The sequence below is a fragment of the Lepeophtheirus salmonis genome, chromosome 4 (genome assembly GCF_016086655.4).
Source record: "Lepeophtheirus salmonis chromosome 4, UVic_Lsal_1.4, whole genome shotgun sequence".
In the NCBI taxonomy this organism is placed as follows: Eukaryota; Metazoa; Arthropoda; class Copepoda; order Siphonostomatoida; family Caligidae; genus Lepeophtheirus; species Lepeophtheirus salmonis.
The window spans coordinates 11,489,899-11,515,596 of NC_052134.2; the positions used below are offsets into that span (position 1 = coordinate 11,489,899).

At 27.4% G+C, this 25,698-nt stretch overlaps 1 protein-coding gene across 1 annotated transcript in view; it reads left to right on the plus strand.

The window, feature by feature from the left end:
- The window catches only part of LOC121116824 (zwei Ig domain protein zig-8), a 385,771-nt gene that overhangs the window by 326,482 nt on the left and 33,591 nt on the right, over window positions 1–25,698 (plus strand). Inside the window, exons 6-9 of the mRNA XM_040711120.2 lie at window positions 13,274–13,339; window positions 15,662–15,786; window positions 16,595–16,629; window positions 16,808–16,941. Of these exons, the coding sequence (XP_040567054.1) occupies window positions 13,274–13,339; window positions 15,662–15,786; window positions 16,595–16,629; window positions 16,808–16,941 (360 nt within the window). The remainder of the gene's footprint in view (window positions 1–13,273; window positions 13,340–15,661; window positions 15,787–16,594; window positions 16,630–16,807; window positions 16,942–25,698) is intronic.

Genomic DNA, 25,698 nt, shown 5'->3' on the forward strand with positions numbered 1-25,698 from the left:
TTAAGAACTTATACAATAATTTCGTCAATAGAAGAAGTTGGGAATGTTCTAAATTCCATGGAATTAAAATTGGATCTCCAAAGTTTGAACATCTTTAGCCTCTATACAGCATTGAAGTCGGAATGCCAATTAAATATGCTCACAAATTTGTATGTTAAAGTGTTCTGTCCAAGTACCATCGGAAAAACTAATATAAGTTTAATTTTAGTTAATTTAACTTAGTTAAGTCTCTGTTTCACCACAATACTATTAATGCATTGGAGATGTACTCAAAAATCCATCCCCATTTTCTTGAAAGAATCTCTTTTCTAAAGCTGATTCGTAATTATTAGAACATATTGAATGTTAAGACTACAGTTTTCAGTGCTGAATAAAGACTAACGTACCCAAATTATAAGGTTTTGGGAAGAAAAATGAAACGAGAATAGGACAAAGGATTTTTGACAACTACATGAAAGTTGAGCTAACGAAACGTAACTTGGCTCTTGAATATTTTTTTTCTTCACTAAACCTGATATTCGTCTTTGTTTTCTTTTTTTTTTTCATGTCAGAACAACATACAAACAGAATAATATAATAAATTTCACTCTATCTATTAATTGTTTTATATGAATGAGAAGAGAACAGAATTAATTTTAATTTCTTAATGTCCAAAGAACGTCAGTCAACCCTACTTAAGAAATATATAATAAATGATAATTTCTTTTTTTTAATTTATATCTTGAACTATCATCTTCGATTAGCTAAGGGGTAAGCTCTATTCCCTTATGGACTTTTTTAATTCAGTAAATAAAATGTTATTTTTTCTCTTTTCTTGTTGTATCTAAGAAATTATCACAAAATTAATAAATTATTCAATTAAAATATTCAAAATGAAGATAAAAATGACTGATAAGTAGGTCAAGTGCTAGATAGAACGAATTATAATTATTGAAAAAATATTTTATAATACTGTAATGCATTCAAACATTAAGAAAGTTTATTCGTTTATATTATTATATAATTACATATATAAGTAATATTGAGCTATAGATTTAGAAAAAGGGGCATTTATTTTAGATAAGATAATTTATACATTTATAATAATAAATTCATAGCAATGATAGCGTATTTATTTTTAAAAATAAATAAACTTGGTACCGTTTCACAATTTATTTATTTTGAGTTAGAATAAAGATAATTGATCCTCTAAATTTTACTTTTAGTCAAAAAAAAATTGTTAGACTTGTATCTTTATTTACCAAATGGTCCAATAAAATCTGAACACTGAAAAATTATATGTGAACACATGTAGAATATTTTAACTTTATTTTAAGAAAATGAATATAAATTACACTTGTGTATATTAGGGTGCCAAGTAAATCACTTTTGTGAAAAAGCAAAAAAATTGAGGTGTTAAATGCGTTCTGTTTCATTAAAAAAATAATACTATATAACAAATATTAATCATGTGGCCATCGTTTCATAAATTGTTATCTGGCTTTTGTCTTATCAACAAAACGTTGAGTATTATTAAATTTTTTGAAAATAAATTTCAAATATATTAAAATACTGCGAAAAATCGGTATTAAGAAACTTTAATAAGAACAGAACTTTCAATATTATTAAGCTACTTGATTTCTCTAGTCATAGCCTTTACTACAAATACTAATTAGATACAAATCGTAATAGGATATATATGCCAATTTGAATTATTTATCTGTCTTGATAAATGATAGATACTGCATACATTTTTATTTTGTAATTAGTTACATTACATATATATAACCAAGATACATTAATTTATTATGGTATGCAATAAGAATAATTAATTAATTTCTGTACATTATAATATACTTGTCTATAGTTTTTTTATTTATTTGGGATTATCCTACAATACATTTCATATATTATTTATGAGTGAAAGGATCCATCTTTTTTTTCAACTGCTTAAGAAGTATATTGTCGATTTGAAATGTAAAATTACAAAAAGCTAAAAATATAAAATATTTTACTGATGAATCTTTCAATAGGCCTTATATTTTTACTACAGAGTAGGGACCTAAAACTTTTAGTATCATTGAATAAATACATTATTATTTTTATTTTTAATTACAAAGGTTTTATTGTAGAACGAAAAGACTATTGAAACACAAATGAACAAATTTAAAAACCAACGCCGATTCAACCAAAAAATCCAAGGAACCCCTCTAATCCAAAAAGTAGTTACAAGGCCTCAGGTTGCACTCGGTACGTACCCCTGGATCCTTAAAAACCCCTGCCAAAGCATCACATACATCCAAAAAACTCACTAATACTAACGGTCGAAGAGTATTCGACCATATTTTAATAGGATCTAAGCTATTTAGTCCTCCCCCCCCCCTTCCTTCTCCTATATTGTAATAATATTACTCATACTTGAAGTTACTCCCTTGGAGGATGACGCAAACAAATCTGTTTAGATTAGTAACAAATTGAATTCAAAAATTGTTATAATTCATCATAAAGCTTGAACAAAATACGGGCAAATTTTCTCCCTGGTAATTTTCTTCCAAGACAATCTTCTACTCGCAATTTTTTCGAGTGCAGTTTTCCGCCCACGATAAATATAGTATTTAAACAAATCACAAATTGGTACTGAGTTGTCTTTTCTTGATTCAATTTTTAGTTAATTTATTTAATCAACTGAAAGTTTTAAGTCAAATGAAGTTTTACCTAATTACTTACCTTGAAAAAAAAAATATATTTTTGTCGTATTGGCGTCGAAAAATTTATCTTTATAGACATTTAGTATTACGAATGACAAATAAGAAACTTGGAAAACCGCCTTGGAGGAAAATTGCACGGTAGAAAATTTACCGTATTTTGTTCAAACTTAATGATGAATAATTGAAAATTATAAATTTGATTAATATTATTAATAACAAATATCTAACATATTTGTTTGTTCCATCCACCAAGAGAGTACATTCAAGTGTTACTAATATTATTAACATATAATTTCCTTGCATTTTTTAAATTAAATTCAATCTTCTAAGTAATAATGCATCAACAGGATTAGTAAGAGGACTTACAACCTCTAAAAAAATATGCTTGAATACCCTCTACCCTCAGAGTGGTCACAAGGTAGTGTGGAATTGCTAAAAACCACTGCTAATTCATACAATACATCAAAGGAATCCCTCCAATCCAAAAAAAAGTTCAAGCCTTTAGGTTGCACAGGGTACTCCTGGATCCTTAAAAACCACTGTCAATTCAAACAATACATCTAAGGAACCCCTATAATACTATGTTACATGAAAAATAATATTAGTTGTATTTTAATAGTCGTATCAATAATTATTTTTTTCCACAATTTTGTAATGGGTACATTCAATTATAAATTTTTTATTTTTGTTTTTCTTATTGGAAAAGTTAGAGTATCTAACTGGTTTATGTCCTAAAACAGTATCTAATCCTGTAAGTAAATGATAAATAAAATAAAATTATAATAATTGTTTAAACAAATATCTATATTTTATAACTTCCTACATAAAATAAAATACAAAATTATATGTTTTTTTAACAAAATACGTGCAATTTTCCTAAATGGCAATCTTCCATGGACAATTTTCTCCAGGGTCTTTAAGCTTGTAGGATGTTAGCCTTTAATTCTCATTGGGTCTATATGGAATATTTAATATTATTCCGTTAGATATAACTAATGTTTTGGACAGTAACACGTATAAAATATATTTACCTATTCGAAAAGGAAAGCATACATGAATAATAAGATTCATGCTTATATGAATAGTTTGCCATAATTGGACAGCAGTAGATCTAAAAAAAATTGTGTACCTCGTAAATTCAGCTAGAAAATTGGGCAATGCTATTGTGTGACCAGCTATAGCCATGATTTGGTCAGTTCGAAGTTTGAAATAGTAATGTTTTTATTATAAGACCTTTTAACATGATCTATCCTACACATACATGTTTCTTGTTAGCATTGATACTCTCAAATAGTCCAGTTACCTTATAAACATTTCAATGTTCAATGCTAGGATATAGCTAACTAAAGTTTCCTAAGCTTTTGAAAGCTAGTTTTTTGACATTTACTTTCTAGTTTCAAATCCCGGATTAATCAAACAACTAAAAATATGTATATCATATATATGTCGAATATAAAAATATTGGAACAAATGAAATTTATTAATGACTAAATAAAGTTTACATATATTAGAAAATTACTTTGCACACATGCTAGGACATTGTCAAAGTTATTTTACTCTTACTTGAATACCTTGAAGCTTACTGCAAGTATTCGGCATTGGCCTGAGTAATATACGTTGGTTAAAAGACCATTTTTTTATTTATAACATAGAAGATGACTCCCCAACAAATCCTCAGTCTATTTCTAAATTTTTCATAAGCAAACTCACATATAACTAAAAATAAATTTGTATGTGTTCTCTCCTCAAGAATGAAATAATAATATTTAATTTATTTTTACATACCAGAGTTTATATGCTATTCAAATCTTAACATATACCGAAAATGCATATGAATTATCATATACATAGGAACCATATAAGATGTACATTAGGGAGCTTTATATAAAGTCACCCTCTATACACGTTGAACGCTACAAACAAAACTCCTAAAAGATTACGTTTATATAACTATATTGTTATTTCTTAAGTAAAAGTATGTGTATAATATACATCAAGAAAAACTAGGTACAGTGCACCCTGTGACTACATTTCATATATTCATATAGAAAAAATATCATTATTAATGTAAAAGTGTCATCAAATTGTTTGCAGGATATATGAATATCAGGTCAGTAACCTGGACATTATTCAATATCAAATGTGACGTCATCAATTGAGTACCCCTTGGAATACCCTTTCTGTAAACTGAAGTTTCAGTTTCCGTACTTCAATCACCTTGTATTTTCTTTATCTATGAACAAAAACTGCAAAATTGCTAAAATATTATTCCATTGTTGTTGTCTTTTTTTTATAAATACTGTTCTACATTATTTTCATATCATCCCCTTTTAAACACAAAATTATCAGCAAAAACATCCCTTTTAAATATTTTCCTGTTCTTCCCCTTTTATGGACCTTACCTTTTAAGAAAATTAAACTCTATCCAATCACAAGTAAGTAAAATGATTTTGTAGAAAAATAAAAAAAGGATATTTTATCCTTTCTGATATCTTACAAATTGAAAGATATTTTGATAGTCGACGTACACGTGTAATTTATGGTGTACTTATAAATTACTTATGTTGATAACAAATACATAAAAAAAAGACTAATAGACTTACCTCAACACAAATTGTATTAGATGAGTATATAAATAAATAAACTTTATGGCCGATACGATACAGAGTTGTACTGCCGTTCGGTTTGGTATGTTTTAACCTCGGTTTGGTACGTATATATATATTTATTTATTATCACATATTAAATATGTTTATATTATACAGTTTTGAAAATATTTTTTTTTGTTATTCTTGATGTGGTTTTTATATTATACAAACTGGAGCAATTGTGTTATTTATTATTTTTTACAAAATCATATTTATATTTTGCGTCTGAAATATCTATTACGCCTTAAATATTGATATGACACTAACAAATTTAAGAAATATATATAAAACATTATCCAAAAGAAAAAGAAATATAGATAATGATTTACATAATTACAAAATTCATTCAAGTTCACAAAAACCTAGTAGTATAGTGGAGGGATAATTTTGATAAATTTCTTAATTTTCCAAGTAAGATTCACGATACTTCAGAACTAAAAGTACATTTGTATCAAAAGAGTTATTTTTTTAGAGCTGACGATATTTGACTGATAATCAGTCTTTTTTATTACCAAAAAAACGTAGAAATGCTCATCCTTTTTGCTATAAAATTTATCAATTCACGAATAATAGTAATATATAACCGAAGTATATATTTTGTTTTTCAATTTTGCTTTTTTAGAGAAGTTGAGTATATTTTGGAATAATTTATTTGTACTGAAAATCGATTTTTTATTGGATAAGATATTAAAAAAACTTGAAAACTACATTCATTTCACTTATTAAAATAATATTTTACTATTATACTGCATCAAACTGCGTACCAAGAAGTGTGTGCCACGGTTTGTACGGAACCGTGGGGTTAGCGTACTGCCTCAGACCTAATAAAATTTTTATTCGAATAATAAGAATTGTAAAAATAAAACCCTCTGTTCCACTAGGTGGCTTAAATAATATGGATCTAACGTTCCATGTGTGAATGTTTGACTCAAATTTGATTAAGCAATCGTCAAGGATGGATATCAGCAAATATATAATAACCCATATTTGATTTTTTTTTTGGACCAAGACTGAAACGCAAGCCATGCAGTCCAAAACGTGAATAATTGTGATGGTCATGATACTGCAACAGCCAATTACAAACAATTGTGGATTCCTCCACTCCATTCCTGTCATTTTGATGTGAAAAATGCAAAAAAGTCTGGAAGGCCAATTATCGAAAATGTCACATAAGAACTGTTTTGAGTGGTGAAGAGATTTAAACAATAATGAAAAAAAAGACGACTGTGGTAAAATTTATCTTACGTTGTATACGTGTGATCACTTCTTGTTAGACGGTGTTAGAAAGATAAAATTTCCTACTAAGAAACCTTTTAAACAGTTTTATGATAGTTTTATTGGTTATTGTTTGAACGGTTGGACATTAACAAAATGAAAATACACTCTATTTTACATTTTTTTCTTAGAACAAGGCAAAAATGCAAGCCAGGCGGCTGAAAATATGAATGGTGTTAATGGTATTAATATCGTTCAAGCCAATCAACCAGTATTTTGGATTCTTTGATTCTGTTCTAGTAATTTTTGTGTCAAAGATACACTAAACTATACAATGTAAATTGTCGTAATTGTTGAAAAATAATGGTAATCGCCAAGTACATACGTCAAAACACCAGCGAATAACGGAAATTTGAAAAAAACAACATAACAAATAATGGATTTTTTTTATCCTACACTTTTTTAAAATAAATCATGTGTTAAATTGATTTACCATTTGAATGTACATATCATAAGCTTTTATATGAGTTGACAGCCGTTTTTATACCTAAGTACTTCATGACAAACAGTCTTGTTATATGTATTTAGTTGTATTCAAGTACAAAATTATTAAAAGTAGTATTGCCATAATATAAAATAAACATAAAATTACTCTTCGTTTCTAAGTTCTTTATTAATGTACGTATTTGTATACAACCATTCATATAATGAGCAATAAAAAATACATGGAGCCAAAAGACCTGTAACTATTTACTTATTCTTATCTGACCTTCGAAAAAGAAAGAACGAAATACAACTTTGCATGGTTTTACATGCAATCTATCTACTTTATAGTACGCATATAAGTTTATTATTCCTGTCATAAAAAGTGAGAATAGTAAAATAATTCGACAGTTTGAGAATGCGAGAATGAACCACATAGAATCAGGGTAATGTATTAAAAGTTGTTAATGACAACAAAAAGTAACTTTGGTTTATACATTCCCTAAGTACTTTATTTATGTAAATAAGTAAATACATATGAATGTTCAAACATTTGTGAATATAAATAAAGTTCGTACTTGTACATTGTGGATGATCTGATCTCATATTATATATTGCAACGTTTCATACGAAAAGATACAGGAAAATGACCTTAAAATGAATTAATATTTAGTTATTTTTTCCAAACTCATAAATTATGGAATCACAATTGTTGAAATGGTTCGGAGTGGTGACCAGAAAATTTATCCCAGGAGTTTTTGCCCTCATATATGTATAATAGTATTAATGCTTAGTTGCTCTTATTTTTTTTAGCTTAAAACAGGTCCTCCTTCACCTGAACTTCTTTGTCATTTATATTTTACTTAAAATGAGGACATTCTAATTTAATTGAAATCTATAGCATATATACAAAATGAATGTTTTCAAACAAATAACAGCATAACATCCAATCAATATTTTATAAATACGCAAATAGTAATATAGTCACCTCTTTCTATGTCAATTTTTTCTTTCTTGCCAGAAGAAATGTAATTTTTGCAAATTTTAGGATATGCAAGATTTATCCCGGCATTTCTGATGATTCCGGCACTGTGTGGCCGAGGTTATCAACACATGCGGATATCATTATAAATAATTGAATATCATATAATGTAGCTTTCAATAATTAAAAAAATATAGTTCTACCCCATCCAGTTTTTTCAATGTAGGCCTTTAAATATTTCCCTATGTATTTTGACCATCCTGTATATGTAGTGTTAGATCCTTTACTAAGGTTTTATTTTTCTGAAGACACTGAGGATAATTTAACAGCTTTTCGTCGTTGTATGATGTTGATTCTTTTTTCCCCTTCATATTTGAACGAATTTCATCATTTCTTGACCTCATGTTTCTCATAATGGTATTTAACACATTACCTGAAATCTTGCTTAATAAATCTTGGTACTAGTAACCAGATTCACATTTTTTATTTAGAAGTTAGAAGGGACTTTCATCGCCATTAATTCTTTGGATCACTGCACAATTGAAAATATTAGTAGCAGATGAAGTGTTTGACTTGTTTGACAACTTTTTGATTAAATCTGTGCTACTTAGAAAGCTGTTTACGTAGCAAATTGATAAAAGAGCAAATTAGAAGGGGTATTAAGTCCTCCTCCATTAATCAACTAAATTAAATTGTTTTTCTCAGCTTCAGTGGTAGCTTGAATATTATAGAGATCGAAGGAAATCTCTTTAATTAAAAGATTATTGCAGATGGAACAATAAATTTTTATCGAGACTGACTTTGCAATGAACCCACCGATGTAGTAAAGAGTAGCATTTAGAGCGGTATCTTCATTGATAAGCCCAGTTTTGGTGTTACAGAGTACCTTATAGTTGTTGAACGCCAAATCTAAGTCTCCTAAAGAACAGTCAATAATCCTTAATAAATACGTGGCTATAAAAAAAATCATATAAAAACAACCAAAAAAAATACTGATTCATAATATTTTTTTTTTAAACAGGTGTAACAATCTAATATAGTTCTTAAACAATATTTTCTAATGGAACATTTATTACGTCATTCATTGCTTTAATTAAACAAGAGTAATATTGTACTTTCGTTATAACGGCATGATGTAGGATCTTTTTTGGGGACGTCAGAGCGAAAAAAATCCACCTTGAAAATTTTTCCTCCAAAAGATAATTTCACCTCTTTTGCAACGGTGTTAAAAGCTGCCCGGAGAGCTTTGCAGTCCTATAAAATGTAAGATATGGTCTCCTCATCTACATTACTGAAAAAATACCGCTCCTTTGGTTTCATAATAGAAGACACTTGAAGTGCACCTGTACAGACTCAGTAAGTAAACTATTTTTCAGCTGGAGACAAAATGGGGTTAGTAAAGCCTCGCCTAATTTGCTTTCCATTCACATTAAGACCTTTTCGTCTCCCGATATTCTCAATTAATTTGATTTCAGATCTTTTCCACAATGACCTCAGATCTGATACTCTCAAAAATGAAAATAGCATTTCTGAAGGTACATTCTTTTTTCAGGTGTAATTTATTTGGGCTCATGTTCAAGTCAAAAATGATTTTTTTATACTACATTTTAGCCAAAAGTCCGTTACATTTTCCAAGATCCCCTACGGTATTAAGATATGGAATTTTTTTGCAAATACTTAGGAATCTGTAATGTTGAGCCTCTCAGATGTATATTTTGACCGAGTTTGTAAATTAATTTATTGGATTTTTGTGAAGTAGATAATGAAGTTCTCAGAGTGTATCGTTTCGAAGAAGAAGGAACCTTGATTTAGTGTCAAGGGTAGGTTGGATAGGATCATCTTTTTGTTTAAAGTTATGACGAGTGTGATACATCTTTATTGGCAGGTTTACGGAATTGAGTGATGAGGAGGAGACTTTTGATTTTACACGGATAATCATCGTTATCTCACAATGAAGAAAATTTCGTTACTAACCATACTTTTACCTTTTCCCGGCATTTAATTTTGTAGTTTACGGAAGGAATTAACATCTCCGATATGCATATAATGTTTCACCATAAATGAAGGGTTACAAGTTATTAAATTTAATTTAAATATTCCTAAGTTCTAATTGGTACTTCCTTATTATTTTTGTAATGTAAATATCTCTTAAATCTCAGATTACAAAAAATGTAAATTCATTTGTCTATGTAATCATTTAAGATTTGGTTGGATAACATCTCTTTGATGAATACAGCACGACACATTTACTAACATTAATAAGCACTTTCCAATTAACACTTCTGTTAAAAATTTACTAGAAACATAACTGACAGAATTTAGAATTGACAAGATAGTTTTTGTATTTTCCATATATAAAAATATATCTTTCAAAAAGTTCTAAGGTCAACTAGTCACTGTAACAACCAATCTTTAATAGTGATGTATATTCATTATCGAACAAATTCCATTTTTACCTCATTTCTTCCTGAAATATAAGGAAATAAGTTTCATATTAGATTGAAATAGTAGCACAATGTAATTTCATCCTTTTATGTCGAATAAGTTGCACAGTGTTTTTTTTTTTTTTTTTTGTAACTAAGGAGACAAGGAGATTTTTTCGTCATGGAAATCCTCTAAAATACTCGCAAGTGCGTCGGGCCAAGAGATTACCTTGTAATTTCCTTAATTTTTATATAATACTTAATCTTATGCAGCCATTATTAATTTTTAATGATAAATTATAATTTTTATGTATAATAATTTATTTTCGATAAATAATGTAATGTTAAATTACTTTGTTCAATTTTTACAAAAGAAAAAGCAAATTTTTATAAAAATATGGTGCATAATTTAAGAACAAATGAAAAAAAAAACCATAAAATAAAGAAGATGTTCTCAATCTAAAAATTAAATTTATTCCATTAATTATCTTTTTGTTAAGGTGTATCCCTTTTATAATTCACTTAGTGAACTGGATAAAAAAAACTTTTAATTTAAAACGTTGTTAGTTCCATGATAAACAGTTCAACAATGATAAAAATTACAACATTTAAATTTTGTAACATTTTTTAAACTATTTTGTCTTTGTTTTAGTCGTAAATATCAAATTAAATGCTAAAAATACTGATATGAACATAAACCATGGAAAAAATGTATCTTTATTTTAAAAGAATCTGAGTAACATGAGTTTGGAGTTTCTACACAATATAATTTATTAGTACACTGTTAAGAAAAAGAAATATTGATAAATATTTCTATAATATAGTTATTACTATGTGCAAATTGGGCTAATCAAATAAATTGATATCCATCAGTAGCCCAGAGGTGAATAAAAATATGAAATTGGATTTGCTAAATAACAGATTTCCTACAATCAATTTATCAACATAAACAGAACAGTTGTTGTCCCATAGCTTCCTTAATAAAAACATTGGAAATTAAATTAATATGATGACCTTTTTTAGATGGACATCGCTTGTGTTATTTTATTGTCTGAATTTATAAATTTTTTTACAACACATTCTAGCTTTGTTAAATCAATGTTCAATCTGTTGTTTCTTTGTTATACAATTTTACTTTTTTATCCTGGAGTATTTGTAATTTGAAATGTCAGTATGTATTATATTATTATCGATTGATCAAAATTAAATGAAAATACTTAATAAGCTAAAAAAGCAAATAAAACTCGAATAAAAATTGTTCAATATACGAAAGAATCTATAACAAGGCATTATTAAGATAAACAAAGAATTACATAAGATAATATTTAATTTAATATTTTAGGTGTATGCTGAAAAGAATTGGCAATAAAATGTAGATTAAAAAAAAGAATAAGTAGGATTTATAAATCTTAAGATGTATAATTTCATAATTGAGGAATAAAGGGAAATTTTGCATTACAAAAAATAAATTATATTTTTGTAAATACATATTAAGAACATAAGTGAATCAATTAATTGTAGAAGTGAGTTTATTCCTCTCAAAATTGTATGTTGGTTTAAATATGTAACGATATTGAGTAATAATATTCAACCAAGTTAAATTCAAGATTTTGGAAAATCAGAATGAGTACTAAAAAACTAATCACAAATTCATATTTAGCATGTTTAGTAGTAATTATTATATATACATTTTTAAGTAAAATTTGGTTAACTTGTTTTATTGGATTTTTCTAAACTATAATAACTTTTAATGAGTCAATAAACTTTAATCAATATTGATTTAAATATCAACTTTTAACATACAACCATACAAATAATTTAATTTTGTGGATAAGATAAGTGTAGAAAAAAAATTATTTTTGGCTTCGATATTAATTATTGTGAAAATAAATAACTTTGTACCTATTAAAATTTGAATTTTACAAACAAAATAAATCTCATAGTAGTACTCACAAAACACAAATAACTCATAAATATTTTTTTTCAGCTGTAAATTCTTTTAATTCGCTAGTACCAATTAGTTTCTGAATGTTAACATAGTTTTAATAAACTTTTATTAAGGAAAGGTGGAGAAATGCAAAAGGGAGTACCATCTAAAATAAGTAACTTATGGAATTCGCATTTTTTTATTATATTAACCGAGAGTCATCTTCAGTTAACAAGAATAATGCCTCAGAATACATTATAACGTTATTTTGAAGAAAAAAAGAATCTATTATTTTAAGTTGAAATAAACTCCTTTAATTCTGGAAATACTAAAAAACCAAACATTTAAATGGGGAAAAGTGATTACATTTTAGTCTTAATTTTTTCACATATTTGTGATTGGGCACCTTAACTTCTTGTGTAAGATGTTTGTCAATCAAGTTTTAAAAGTATTACCGGGGAAAATGTTGTTTTTTTCCATAGTTCAGATTCCAAAGTTTTCTTAGAAATATAGTCAGTTGCTTTCAAGTTGTGAGGAACCTGTGTTTGTCATCGAAAAGAAATTGATTGCCAAAAAATTGTTCGACATAATATTTCATGAATTTAAACATTATGGAATTTTTTTACTGATGCTTTTTGTGTCGAATTATGAATATTCATAGAGTGTTTCAATTTCCATATACAAAACACCCTTGTTTTTATAATTTTTTGAAATTTGCAAAATTCTTTGAACGCCAAAATTTCCACAAATAATAGTACTAAAAAGCTGAAATTGGTTCATTAGATGTTGGGGTTTGTTCTAAATTGAGTAATGACTTTTATAACTTATAATGTATATAATTTAAATAAAAACCGGCAATGCATGTATGCTTTTTAACATTGATATTATTTTTCCTTTTTTCCCCATAGGAATGTATGTCTGTCAAGTATCCACAACTCCAGTAAGAAGTCATCGAGTACATCTAACGGTTGCAGGTAATTATCATGATACAATTTGTATATAGTAAAATGTATGTTAGTATAATTATTATCAAAATATTACGATATAGATTATACCATTCCGTTATTTTTATATCAAATCCTTAACGTGAAAACTTTCAATCGATTTTTAGCCCCGGAGTGTGAAAATAATTATTTTTTAACGGTTTAATATTAATGTATGTGTACCTATCAACATTTTGATTATTTTCAACTATGTATCTCCTCTTTGCTTCGAAAAAAAGGGATTTTTCTTAGTTTAATACCGAGCAAATATGAACATTTCCTTAACAATGGCATTTAATTTAATATCTTGATATCTTTTTAATTAGAATAAATAGGATTTAATGAGTGTAAAGGGTAACTTTTAGTTTTTATAGAAGAAAAAAGTAAAATTGAACATAACTTTAAGAAATGTGTTTTATTTGTTTATAATAATGCAAAACATACATTTTCCTCTAAAAAACTTAGAAGTAGAATTCAAAACAACATAGTCCATTATAATATTTGAGTAAAAAGTTTATTTTCATTGAAAGCAAAAAAAGCGTGTGAACAAGAAAATATAAATATTTTTGTAAAACAGACCCTAGTAAAATAACGAAGGATTAAACTATATGTCTTTAAAACATTGTAATGTTTTATTTAGATACATTCTTAAAATGCATTTTAATAAATAATTTATTAATGAGATATCTAATATATTGGATGTTTTGACTGTTAGACGTAGTACGTTCAAAATTAACTTTCATAAGTCCAATGAGCTTTAATAACAAAATTTACATAAAATGCAGATAATTCTGAAAAAATATCGATCATTTTGGTGATTTCTTTTCCCGAGATATTGGAGGAAATTGAATTTTCAGAGTAATATAATTTTTTTAAAGAGTAAATTTTTGTAATAATGCAGTAGGTCATGTATTTTTTATATGATATCCAAAATCATTTGAATAATTGTCTATTTTTCATATAGTTGGTACTCATAATGTTTTTCCAAAATTCAAAACTAACCTAATTCATGGTAAATTTCTGATAATGTAACACTAAATTAAAAAACCTCAGTAACATCAAATTTTTTAACTTTATTCTGCTGTATATTCTTTTTCAGAAGTTATTCTAATTATTTACGCTTCAAAGCAAGCACTTTTGTTTACCAGAGGGGACCATGAATTTGTATGCATAAGGTATTTTTTCCTATGTTTAAGTCTGATCAGTGATACATAATATCAATCTTATTGTACAAGATACAGAACCAAAACATTAAAATTAAACTAATTTCTATATAATATTTGTTAATATTTATCAAAGAAGGTTTGTTTTAAAATTTATTTGAAAGTTGACATGAAGTTTTTTTGTTCCCAATCTTCCTACATCGACATGGATCAATGGATTTTTTTGTAAAGGGTTGATCTTATGTAGTCTTATTTTTTTTTATTTTTCAAGCGTAAATTTAAATGAGAGGTTGTGTGAGGACAATCATCTGACAAAATCATCTAAAATACTGCTGGCACAACTTTTATTCAACTTTTTAGCTCACAGCCATAATAATTGCCTCAATACGAGGCATAAATCCCTTGCAAACCTTGACTATTTATTGAGACTTGAGCTTAGTCCAATCCTTCGTGATGGACCCTTCTGGCATGCCTAGAAGGAGTAGTACGAGGGGTTTGTATGGAGGGGAAGGCGGCTACATGTCGAGTTCTCCAAAAGGCCAGAATGATATCTCTCAGGAAGGCTTCGGTTTTATCGGTGTGATGACACGGAGCTACTTTTTAAGTGAAAACAAAGTTGTCCCCGAACTTTTTTCTTGACTAAGGTAACACTTTCTTATCAGAAGTTTGATGTAAGTATCTGGATTGAGCCGTTTCTTCCTTTCCACGGAAATGGGAGGCCAGACTCAACAACACCCAAGAACAGGGATCTACTTTGACTTTTTTTTTCTCAAAAGATGTATCACTTAAGCTAAGACATTGTTCATATGTTCGATTATGATGTAGCGGCTTTTTTTCTTATTCGAAGTGGATCAATGTTGATTTTTTTCGGAAAACTTTGCCCGGACTTTTGTTGACCTTTAGAAGATTTAGAATTTATTTTATCTTTCCAACTTTCTCGGCTTTTTCTGTTCATAGATACGATGTCTTCGTCTCCTCCTTACTAATTTAGCAACAATGTCAATTAGGATTCACAATAATAAAAAAAATTCCACTAGATAAGAGCAATCTTGTGGATAAATTGTATTACCTTGAAGCCTTGTTTATCAAGATTTACAAAATAAAAACTATTTAGGTATATCATTAATTATTTAAATTTTAATTATTATAGAGCCAACAACTGTGATATATGGAGGACCTGAGCTCCTACGAAGAGGATCTCAAATCAATTTGACATGTGAAATACGTGATTATCCGAAAGAAATTAGATTCATATTTTGGTTCAAGGATGGAAAGGTAAATATATAAAAGATAATTTTGGGACTGTCTAAAATACTATTTCAAATTGACTCAACAATTTTAAATAGTATACTTACATTTACTAGAAGTAATATAAAAATTATGCATATTTAAGTAAATAAAGAACATTTAGAGCCTATTTCATTAGCTAAACAACCTGACTACAAACAAAATCTAAAAATACTTCAATCGTAGTATTGTTGCTTATACAAATTTTTTTGTTAAGTAACCAAGTCATTTATGCATTTTTGTATAAATGAGGAAAAACCTTCACATCTTCATACTATTCTCAAATACAAAAATATATTTAACATTTAACTCCAATTCGTTTTTAATTTTTTACACTTAGTAAAAATAATCTGTTTAATTATTTGAAAGAAAAAAACAATTTTTTCTATTTTCAACCTTTAAAATTATTAGCTTTTAGAGAGAATAAATATTAATAAAGTTTTAAAAAAAAGAAAGTATTATTATGTTAAAAAAGATTACTTCTTTAAATGCTTCTCTATACACAATATATTATAAATTGTCAAAGTTTCTTTTACTATGTGATTAATTGAATTATTCGCATATAACCATAGATATATCATACTAACAATTTACTCCATCACTTTTTAAATGATATATTCGACTCATAAAAATTTTTATACAGTTTTTATTGTTTGATTATAATATTCATTTCAATGAATGTGGTTCCATTAATGATTCATAATTTATAAAGTTTTAGAGTTAATATTCACTTTGTATATTTATCATGAATAAGTAATAAAATCAAATATTAATATATAAATCTATTTTATTACAGTCTTTATCGAATAAAAACCAACGCTATAACATAAGGTAAGAACACACATAATGATATCCTCATTTTTTGCCATTAGAATTTTTGAATTATATATGTAAAATAAATTTTACTCACAAATTATATTTCATTCGTGATATATCTGTGAGATATCTAAAACATAATAAATAATCTTCTGAATTTAATTTATATACTAACCTTTATTTTAATAAAAAGTATGATGCAGTCTGATCCGGATTTAGCAATATCCTGGTGTATGGTGAATTCTGCAGAAGTTCAAGATTCAGGAACGTATCACTGTTCTTCCGATGCAGGAATCTCAAACAAAACTTCTATTCATGTTATAACAGGTAATGTTAATGAGCAAAAGTTATTATAATGTTAATTAAGACTATGTAGGGTCCAATTTAGAACACAGAATTATAGTACAAAACCAAATCTATCTCAAAAAATGTAGAAAAGCGATATTTTTTTAGATGTAATTAACTGTGTTTTTTTTTCAGTCAATAACTAAGACAAAAAACATTTTTTGTATGGTATATGATAATTTTTAATTCGTAAAAGGTGGAGTAACATGGTTCAAGACATAAATTTTTTGAATGTACAAACAGTAATTGATTAATATGACACATAATTAAATAAGTAGAGTCCTTCATAGATCATTATGTCATAAATATATACTGATCCAAGAAAAATTCTAATTATATGTCATATAAGTGAAATAAGTATTTGATAATAGTTTCTTATATAAATTTTACTAAGAATAAGTTTAAATCAAAGAGTGTAGGAGTAAGTCTTTATTTGGATACTTTTAATCGTGTTTTTTCATGCAATAGATGCAATATTGAGTTAATCCATTTTATGGATGTTTCTCTCATATTAAATAATAAATTGTGGATGTTAAATTCCTATATTTTACAAATCTTAATATAAACTATACATATATATATATAGTTTATATGTATAGGGAACCGCTTGAAGGAACAAGGAAAGTAGTATACTTCTTTTGTCTATAACTAATGACTTTATGAAGAAGGGTGGAAAGATTATTAATGCTTTTTTTTTTAAATTAATCATTTCAAAACTCGCCTGTCAGTACGTGAAAAAATATATATATTGAAAAATGGCATGCTAGCCTGACAATTTGAAGAATTTTGAAGGAAAGTAAATTAACGGTCATGAATTATCATTTGATTATTTATAAACAGCTGTATAAGGAAGGGGGAAAACACAAATCCCACTCTGTATTTACTAAAGACATGAACAAAAACTACTACAAGGTGCATCCTCAATTCTACTCCATGTACAATAAGGCTTAAACGTGTAACTCACATGCAAGCCCCAATTGTTAATCTGCGATATTAATAAGCACATGCACTTTATACTTAAATGTTTCCTCTTCAAGAGTGAAATAAAAATTATAACAACTTTAGAAAATAAAAAATAACTATTCTGGTTGCAACTACAGTTAGTATGGAGCTCGTCAAAAGTCATATTTTTAACATCAATAGGGTTTAAATATTAAGCAATATAACTTTAAAATTCAAACTTCTGAGTCCCTTTACAAATATAAATTTTGTGTTAAAAAAAATAATTTTCAAATGATTATGGAGGTCAAGAAACGCCAAATGAAGACTGTAACTTTACAAACATCATTTTTTCTTTAAAATACAACAGAAGATGGAAAAATGGGTCACCCTAGAAATTGGACACAATAGTAAACACACGATAAAATACAAGTTTAGAAGAAATTGGCCTTTTTTGTGACCTTTAACCTTTTATATTACCTTAAAACTATACAAAATAAACTTAAAATGTTATATGACTATTACTTTAAGCATGAAAAAGCTTTAATGATCACGACACTTACGAGTTTGTTCTTAATACTTTGAAAATTGATTAAAAAATACTCTTGCATGGGTAAAATAGTAATTTTAGGGTTAGGGTTTTTAGCTGGATTTTTCCCCCCAGGGTGCTTAACCGATAAATTTTCATTATAAAAGTTTGGATAATATTGAATTTGATTTTGATCCCCTCCCCCCCTTTTCTTTCAAGAATCCATGAGAGGAAGCAAACAAATATGAATCTTACTCCATGTTTATTTAGGACATATACAATATTTATTCCGATGTCGATCCTCAATTATTTTCGGAGTCTAACAAGGATATAAATCCCTAACAAATCTGCAATATTAATCTCAGTCATTCATAAATGCAAACATTTAATATTAAGAAATTCTTATCATAGTCATCATATGCAAAAAATCCATTAAAGAAATTCTTGAAAAAAAAATCCCAATAACTATTTACACAAATTTAGGAAGTAAAGAACACTTTTTAGTTTGCAACAAAAAGTTTTAAATTTTTACAACTCTAACTATAAACCTACCCATTTGTAAAAATGTTTCTTTCTATGTATATAGAATAAGTTAAAAAAATTGTTTTAAGTTATCTATACACTTAATCTGGAAATAGTCAGTTTTATGATAAGTAACAAACTAATTGAAATAAATGCCTTCTAAAATTGAATCTAAAAAACTTTCAAAAAACAACATTACTATTACGATAAGCATTCACAATTTTTATTTGTTGTTTTGAAACTGAGAATGGTTTGTTTGTTTTTTTAATTTAGTAGTAAATGACTGATTACTTTTGCTAATGATAATAACATAAACGAACTATTTTTTTCTATATAGCACCTCAAAAAAATATGTTATTTTTTTTTTCAAATGCCATTTTTTTCCCCGTTTAATGTTGAATTAATTATATCTTTATGACTACATCCATAGAGTTTTTCAACCAAAAAATTAACAAATTGATTTAATCAAGAATTTGCAAGCTCATGTCTCAACTATAACCCGTATGACTTTACTTAAAGATTGAATATTTACTGAAAAAGATTATTAAATATAAATTGTATTAAAAGTACTATATATTGATGAACTTTTAAATAAATAATATGATACTTAAGGAAGTGAAAAAAGAGCCATTCTTGGTAAGCTCAACATCCACGCCTAAAAGGACATAAAAAAAACTATAGTAACTCTGATATACTGCATGTCAGCTGATTTGACTTCAAGTTTTGAATAAAGGTAGGAATGAAGTAGCCGTTATTATTTAATTGGTTTTTTTCCAAAATAGTCTTTAGTTTTTCAATTTGAGCATGTACCACGAAAACTAATTATGCAGTCGACCTTTTACAATTTGACATTTTTCATAAACATATATAGACATTAGGGTGATGTAGTTGCCCCCAAAAATAGAAATCCCTGTCAGAATCAGCGGAACCTAACTTAGGGTCTGCAACTAGGTAAGTAAAAAACAAATACAAAACTTAAGCGAATTTTGTTAACGTATACCTCTAGCACAATTGCAATTTCTAAGCACTTAGCAATGAAAAAAAGGTTTTTTTTTGTGTTAATTTAAATACATGTTTGTTTTTTTCAATAAAATATCATTACGAAGAAAAAAAAAATATAATATATTTTTTTTTTGTAACTATATAATCCTAGATTTTAGAGAGCAATAAGTGATCCGGTCTAGACCATTTATAAAATATAATAGACATTATTAAACTTCAGCACAGAAAATAAAAAAAAGAATAATCTTTCTTACTTTTTTTCTCATAACTATCCATTTAATATAATATATAATTTAAATTTAGAATGTAAATATGGTATTTATATTCCAACAAGAAAAATAACCATACTTAGAGGGATGCAGATCCCCCCTCAAAAAAATTCTTATTTTTATTATATATCATCGTCAAAAGCAGATGGTTCTTTCTGTAGTATTACAATAATGTCAGTTGATCATGTAAACAGATACAGTTGCTTGCATATATTTCAAATTTTGCCGTTTAATATGTAAGTTTCCATTTTTTGTTTCAAGCAGGTATAATTGATTGACAAATTTGCATTCACAGGCCACGCTTTGTTCATTAATAGAATTAGTCAATATTTGAGTGATAGTTTTACCTATTCTTTAGTCTAAGTTATTTTTCTGTTACATATAAAGGACTTCAATTATTCATCTCTAGACAATAGACTAGAAGAGAAGAACAAGATATTGTTCAGCTTTGCAAAACGATGCAAGACTTTTGTTAGAGGGGATTGTAAGGAACTAGTAATGCTGGTAATTCCTTACATAAGGAAGGGAAAGGATAAAAGTATGTACAGTTCATCTAACCTGGTGCCTTACACAAAGAAGGTGGATCTCTAAGCTTCTTTATACTATAAAGATCGATCTTCTGTGAACTAATAAAGTTCAAGAATCATCTAAGTATTTATAAATGGACAACATCAGAAACTAAATCGCTTTGTACACTTTTTTATTTATTTAACTGTTTTCGGTGGTTAAGAGCTCCACTTCCTTAAGCAGCACCTTTGAATGATCTCATACCAGTGCATAATTTGATCAGTGTAGATGCAGAAATCAAGGCATTTTGGGCACGTTTTTTGTACCTTACTGAAGAACTTGTACCCATCGCGTTATTTTTAGATCAAGTTAGAAATGACATCAAAACATACATGCTATCGAGATTAATAACTTTAAGACAAAGAGGCTTCAGCAAAATGGATGGCTAAAAATATTCATTTCCAAGTCAAAGAAACAGAAAACCAAAAAAGTAGTTTAGGATATAAAAATTGACAAATAATCTATGTATTTATATGTGTAAAGTAGTTACTAATTTCATTATAAATATATATTATTATATATATATAGAAGATAATTAGTAAAAAAGGAAGAATTATAATTATTTTTCTCCTTGTTTTCTAAAATGAAGTTTAATAATGTCTTCTTTATTTAATAAACGGTCTAGGCGCGATCCCTTATTGCTTGATACAATCAAGGAAAGTGAAGTGACAAAAAAATTTAAAACAAGATTTTTTTTTATTTCATTATAGACATAAGTAATTTTTCAGCATGGTTTTTTATAAACCCCATAATAAAAAAGCTTTGCTTCATTCACATTTAAAAATTGTAATTGTGCTACAGGTAAATTTTAACTACATTTGCTAAAATTTTGAATTTAAGTTCGACTTACTGTTGCAGTACCAAAATTAGGTTCTGCTGATTCTGATAATATTGGGGTAACTCCTTCATCCTAATAGACACATATAATTTACATTTTAGAAGGTATAAACTAAATGAGTGTACAAATATCATTGATTTAGAACTTTGGATATGCCCGTCGTAAAAACCATTTTGTTGACGTTTTTCAAAATTGGTGCAACGTTCGAGATATTATGTCATTGTTTTTGTTGAAGCTACCCAGAGGTTGATGCTGTTGTATTAAGGTACTATCAATGAAAACTAATAAAATGTTGTTGAATATATGCGTAAACAAAGAATACATGTAAAAGTTTAATTATTTTAAATGTCAGGTAAGACGCTTATATAATAGAAAAATATTCAAGGTATATTTAAAAATAAGCATCTCTGTGAATTTGTATTTTTTAAGTGATTCTATTTTGACATATTAAAATTATTTACTCATTCTGAATGGATCGCTTTAGTGTGTTAATCCTAGTATCTCATTTCCGAAGGAAGAAGTCCACTCTACTTCATTATGAGGTGTGGTAATTTTCCTCGGATGAATTCTTCTCCCGCCGTACCTCATGTGAAATCCGAATTCCAACATCACTTGAGATGGATGATCAAGTTAGCAGTATCGTCCTTTCAATTGCCTTGATCTTCCTTTATACGAGGCATGACATCATTAATTTGGTGATATATTCGGAAAAAATATAATAATAATAATGACTATTTGCTAGTACACCCCCATAAAAAATGGGATGACTACAAAATGGAACACAAATCCTTGGAGCTACATATTTTCCAAATTATACTTTCAATATTTTTTTATAATATAATCTATGATATTCCTTATTGTCGTTTTTCACCCTAAAAATGGAAATATATGGAGTTCAGAAAAGACACATAAACAATAAAAACACTTATACTTAATTTGATTAATTCTACTTTTAATTTGGGGAGTGTTGTCAGAGTAATAAATCACTTTTAACTATAATAATAGATATGTCATAATTCAGATGAATGAAAGAAAAACTGAGATCAGTTTCAGAATTTATGCTCAAAGTAAATTCGATTATTGGCTTCAATTCATTTGTACAAAATCCCCCCGCCTAATTCTTTCCTTCTTTAATTATTCATTTACCTTTTAATTTTTTACTAAGTTCTAAATATATTTACTGGGATTGCTTTGATCCTGGGGCATTTCTAATCAGTCACTTGCCCCCTGCTGTAATAGTTATTTAAAAAAAGACTAATAAGGACTGACAAAATTAATTAGGACCGAAAGGAAAGGACTACAGTCTTTTTTATTTTTTTATGGAAAGACACGCCACTAAGAAATACACCTTATAAATATATTCTTGACGTAAAATATGAAGGAATTCTGTAAAAAAAAAAAAAAAAAAAACCATTCAATACAAATAACAATCGTATATAATTCTGCATGTGATAACCTTTTTTTAAACGAGGAACCTTTTATACGAAAATAAACAGAAAAAAGGTTTATAATCAGCTGGTAGTTAGCCAGCTATTCCAACTATGAAATGATTATGCAATAATTGTTCAAAGATTCTCAGTCTCTTAAAGGGGGGGGGGGAATAATTTAAAAACACATAAATTGGAATAACGTTTAAGGCACATAAATGAGTTATGAGAAATATTTATAATAATAAATTGTTGAAAAAAAAGTATTCAATGAAATATAAAACAATATTTTAAACAGACCATCAGAAGATTTAGTCTTATCTTTAAAAAATTCAGTTAAAAAATAACAAACGTATTATTTTTTTTCTTTAATAAAAAACGTCATTAACCCTCTGTTAGTGAACTTACTTTGAGTGAACTGATTAAAAAATAAACCTCAAACTGAAAAAAAATGTATGTAACTTTATGGTTCACAGTCGAACAATATTAATATTGACATTATTTACATTTTGTAACATTTTTTAACTAATCTAGCTATTTGGCACTCGTTAACATCTTTTAAAATACTAAGGAATTTGAAAAAAGTAAAATGTTTATTTTTTTAAATAATCTTAACAAAAAGATTTTTGTGTTTTCTATAGGATAAAGTTTGTTAATAAAAACACTAAATTTGTATCCTTGATAAAAAAATTATTGATGTATTTATAATTTTATGTGAATTTACCTAATAAAATTTGTACCCAACCGTTTTGGCGAGGTTGCATGTGCTATAGAAGTGATGAACATGATATTGTGACTTTGTAGCTAGTGTTGAATGCCTTAGTCCTCACATATAAAAAAAGAAAAATCCAGGAAATCATAAGAAAGAACAAAGGAATGAATTTTTTGCACAACAGTAAATTAAATTCACTTAACCTCGATTACAATATTCTAATAAATCCTAAACAAGGCATTATCAACATAAACAAAGGAAATATATATTTAGATTTTAGATTTCAGGAGTATACTGGAAAGTATTTAATTTAGAATATGTACAAGTATTTTTTTTATCTCAGGGTGTGCTATATAATATCCCAGTTCGCTGACAAAGAGATAAAAGTAACAGAGAGGAGTGAAGAAAATAACCGCCTAAGTTCATATTATTATGTGAATATCAAACAGAATTATTTCTAAATGGCAATCTTACAATACCTAATTCACATTGATCAATCAACTTATGGAACACTAATTATGCGGAAATAAACGAAAACATCAGTAGATAACAAAAAATATAACTCTTTTTCACATCTTTATTTAAATTTGATACACTTTTCCTAAAATATCATTATTATTTTTTGACTAAAATATGCAAAAAAAGTTATTGGAAGAGATAATCTTGAGAAAATAAATATAGAAGTCATTTTTATGAATAATAAATATGTGAATTTATTGATAATAACGTTATTCAATGTATATGTATATACTTACAAAAAAATATATATTTTCACATCAATGTTATAATTTGCATATTTATGATCTATTTGTTTAGTAATTTCATAGTTTGAATTTCATTTAAATAATATTACTACCTATTTATGACTGTATATTTCATAAGTAGATTATGATCCTTTTTTAATACAGACGTATGTAAGAACAGTTATGCTGTATACTAATAGATTACTGGTCAGGATACTAGTCCTATGCTTCATATCCGGTGTATTAATACCCTTCATATTTTTAAAGGAAATGTTATTTCGTAAAAACAATGTAATTGATGTCCTAATGTTATAAAAATATGTTATTTCAGGAAAAGAAAAAATGACAGTTATTATGTTAACTAGTACATCGTTAACAAAACATTGTGCAAACATAAGTAGGATTATAAATTGTAAGCATTTTCTACATGTATGAAAAAATCAATTAACATAGTAATCCTTGATAATTTGAAAAATGTTTGAGAAGAGCAGCTTACCTCTCATCACGTTTAATCAAATTTGCTGCGTGAAGCGTTGAGATGAAGGAAAAAAATGCAAGTTCCACACTGTATTAAGCAGAAAATGAAAGACTGAGGATTTGTTGTGGAATTAAGTGTAAAACATTTTTGGATTTTGAGTAAAGTTAAAGATCTACATTAAAGTAATTCCTGCCTAGGGGTCAAGGCTAATAGAAATACAAAGTTATACCATAACGCGTGTACAACAGATGTTTGACTTCCACCACGCTTTTTAATATTGACGTCAGTGCCGTATGTCAGGAAGATTTTTCGGTCCGCTTTACAAGGGCGAACGGTTGATTTTCAGTGGTGAACGTGGGATATTTAAACAGGGCAAATGCTACAGCATAGATTAAATCTTGCAAGAATATCGTCCAATGGACTGTCTGACCATTATTTTCTTCAAGCAAACATTGGGAAAAATTAAATGAAAAGGAAACACTCTAGACGGAAAGTCAATGCCGACCTATTCATAAAGGAAGGAGTATAATGGAGTATAAAATGCACGGTGCAAGAATGAGAGAAAATTTTTGAACTATACAATTAAGTCAAACAATTTAAACCTCCTTAAATATTTTTAAAATAATAACGGATGAAGATAATGAACGAGATTATAATATACCATGAAACGATTACATCGACAGAAAATAAATTATGTTCACAAGTCTTGATGT